General features: G+C 40.9%; 1 protein-coding gene across 1 annotated transcript in view; it reads right to left on the reverse strand.

Moving 5' to 3' along the window:
* LOC104508837 (lysocardiolipin acyltransferase 1-like) overlaps positions 1–893 on the reverse strand; it is a gene marked incomplete at its 3' end in the record, with an annotated part of 28,564 nt that extends 27,671 nt beyond the window's left edge. Inside the window, exon 1 of the mRNA XM_010150579.1 lies at positions 729–893. Within this exon, the coding sequence (XP_010148881.1) occupies positions 729–893 (165 nt within the window). The remainder of the gene's footprint in view (positions 1–728) is intronic.
* Positions 894–3,215: the final 2,322 nt, after the last annotated feature.

A 3,215-nucleotide genomic window follows, 5' to 3' on the forward strand; every position in this document is an offset into this window, starting at 1 on the left:
ACTTCAGAAAAAGCTAAATCTTTATAGGGATAGAGGAACAATGTCCCTTGTTCTTTAGAGAACGGATGAAGAGACAGATCCCATTCATATTGCACTTCCTCAGGAACAATTCAGGGAAAAGCTTTGTTACTGATTTCCATACGCCTACAGCTATAAAGTTGATGCAGTGTGTAAGTCAGCAAGACATCATTCTAGGGGAAGTAGTTCTTTTTCACCTGAAATCATTTGTCTCTAATTCAACTACAAGGACTAAATTCTAAAAGGATTAAGTAAGAGAACAGTGAAGGTCAGCAATAATGTACCAGACAATGAATAATTTTCCTAATTAGATAGTTGGATCACAGTCGAAAGGAAGAGTTTATAAGACAACTCATTTAGGAAGTTTGTAATTTAAAAAATTCAACTTAATTACTTATGACTGCTTCACCTACTCTTCTCTGATCAGCATCGAACTGACACTGGGTGGAGATGTCATGAAAAGGCACAATTAAGTGCAATTAAGACGTGGCATTAGCTTATATGTAAGCTGTGGAAGAAGACAGGGGACTGTAGGCAGGCTCACAATCTGCAACACTGAGTTAAAACCGAAGTCTCCACAGAGTATATTAAGGCCGGTACAGATGAAAGCATAAAAAAACCTCTTTAACAAAAAATAGAAGCGTTAGTGAGTAAACTAAATCATGGGATTACAAACATCTGCCCAGAACCTGGCTCAAACTGCAACTTACCACTGGGAGCGTGAGCCAAGTAGCCACAACACAATCGGTGATCCAGCGATACCAGGCCGGTGACATAAACATCAAAGGTAGAAAAGGACCGAGCATGAATATACTTCCAAAAAAACTTCCCAAGAATAGTGCAAGTACAAAGTATACGCCTTTCCATGACACCATGGCTCTGAAAGAGAAAGTTGGCATTATGTCAGAGAGATAAACTGAACGTAATTACATAACTCAAGTCCGTAAGTCCGGTTTGAGGTAATATTCCTCCTTTTTTTCCCATGGCTAACAACACATGATGACATTACCTTCTACCTCACAAGCAGCAGTAAGAACGACTTTATAAACACAGTGATTTGCAATGCGCACTGGGATATTAAAGGGGATCATGGAAGTATCAGCTACATCATAATTTCCTCCACTTACTACAATACGTAGTTCCACTCTAAGATCTGCAGCAAGCTGTTTTTATTACACAAAGGTATGAAGAGCTGTATAACAGAACACCTGTTATATTAAACTTCTCAGTCATTATCTGTGTTGTTGACAAGGTACTAATGTTAGCATTTTCTGAAGGCAGGGAACTTTGCTTTTCTATTTCTTGACCGTTTTTCCTTGCTAAACCCAGTGTTGCAGAAACTCATCTCCCGCCTCTAACAAGGGTCTACGTGCAACCTCCTTCAGAAACCACTCAAACCTCGCGAGACGGAGCAGCCGTTTCAAACACCATTTCCCTTTTCATCACAACAGGGCAGGCAAGCAGCGGCCGAAACCTCCTGACTCACACCGGCCTTGTGGCTTTTTGAAGTCTGCTGTACTTCAACTGTCCTCATCAGTTATTTTCCAGCTTATTCCACCAAAAAGCTAAGAGCCTTTGGTTTTTAAGACAGTAGTCTAGACTTGACATATTTCAGTGTCTGTGCTATCAGCTAGACCCCCTTATTATAAATTGAAATGTACAGTGCACGCAGCTTCTTAATGCATTACAGCAGAACACTCAGCAATCCTCCGAGCATTTGTAATAGCTACAAGCTTTCACAATTGAGCAACTACTACCAGCTATGACAAAGCAAATGTGGAAATATCAATTCTCTAAATTAGGGCCTAAAAATAGACTGTTTTCATCTATTTAGGACTCAAGCAACTGTTTATAAAATCAAAGGTTAAGTAGAAGTCACATTTCAGTCTCTTTACCGAATTCCTTTTTTGACAGGCTATTTTAAAAACTGTAAGAGCTCAGATAGACAGGACTTCAGGACAAGAAAAACAGGAAGTTAGTGGGTTTAATTTTAAAATGAGCAATGGAAAACTAATCCATTAGGCCTTGTGTACTGTAACACATACAATTTATCTCAGCCATGTTTTGTACGACATCCACAGCAATACCATTTGCACAGCAAACTATTCAAAAGTCACGAAGTGGCAACGCTAGTGCTGCTAGCACACAAATTCGCTTCTGCTACTGCATGTTGACAAGTAAGAAAGTAGCTCTATTTTGAGATACTTTTAGGTTTAAACAGTTGTCTAAACAGTACATATTTGGAGGAAGGCCAAGAAGAGACAATGCACATCGGTTAATGTAAGAAGGATATAGGAAGCTGTGTTCAGGCCCGCTTCTGCAGGATAGCAAAAAAAGTAGCACTAAACACAAACATTTGTTGACAGCTATATCTGAAAGGTTTTAACACAACAGAATCTGAATTCAAACACACATTATTTACATCCTGCCCTCTCTTTCCTGCCAAAAGCAGGAAATAAATAGCCAGCTGTCCACGCATGCACGCGCTAACTAGGACCAAATTTGACAAATCAAGGGACCCTTGAAGAGCACTGCACTGAAGAAACAATGCACCAACTGGCTTCTTGCAATTGTTACTGCAAACCTGTGCAGGGAAAGCCTGAAATAAAGGTAGCAGATGTCAAAAGAAAAAACCCAGAGAAGGACAGAAACAACAGAAAGGGCAGAGAAAAGCATTAGTTGCAGCAGGACTAGATGAAAAGGTCTTCTCCTGAAATACCAAGGACTAAGACCTACAGCGAAAGGTAGCAGAAAGGATGACAATTCCACGTGCTCGATCTAATCAAGTTTTTTTTGTTGGGTTTTTTTTTTTTGGAGGAACACACACAGCAAACCAACTGGAAACATCTAGGTACAGCTTTCAGATGGGTAAAACCCACTAGAAGACACAGAACGTGAGTTATGTTTAACTTCAGCCAGCTACTCCGGTCCTCTGCGAGGCCACCGGCCATCGAGTCAGACACAGTGACGTCCGCCAGACAGGCATCCTGGCTCCAAAAGGCTGTTGGACAGCACAGAGGCACACCTTACAGTTCCAAACACTTGACTACTGCGCGCAGGTAACCACAGAGTTAACTACAGAGAGAAGACATCACGCTGTCATCCTCCCAGACTCTTCGGAAAGCAATGTAGGTCACTTATTTACAAGGCTGAGCTTTTCACAGTTTACACTGGTTCTTCCCTCCAATTATAGCACT

The sequence above is a fragment of the Eurypyga helias genome, unplaced genomic scaffold (genome assembly GCF_000690775.1).
Source record: "Eurypyga helias isolate BGI_N326 unplaced genomic scaffold, ASM69077v1 scaffold12834, whole genome shotgun sequence".
NCBI classification, from domain to species: Eukaryota; Metazoa; Chordata; class Aves; order Eurypygiformes; family Eurypygidae; genus Eurypyga; species Eurypyga helias.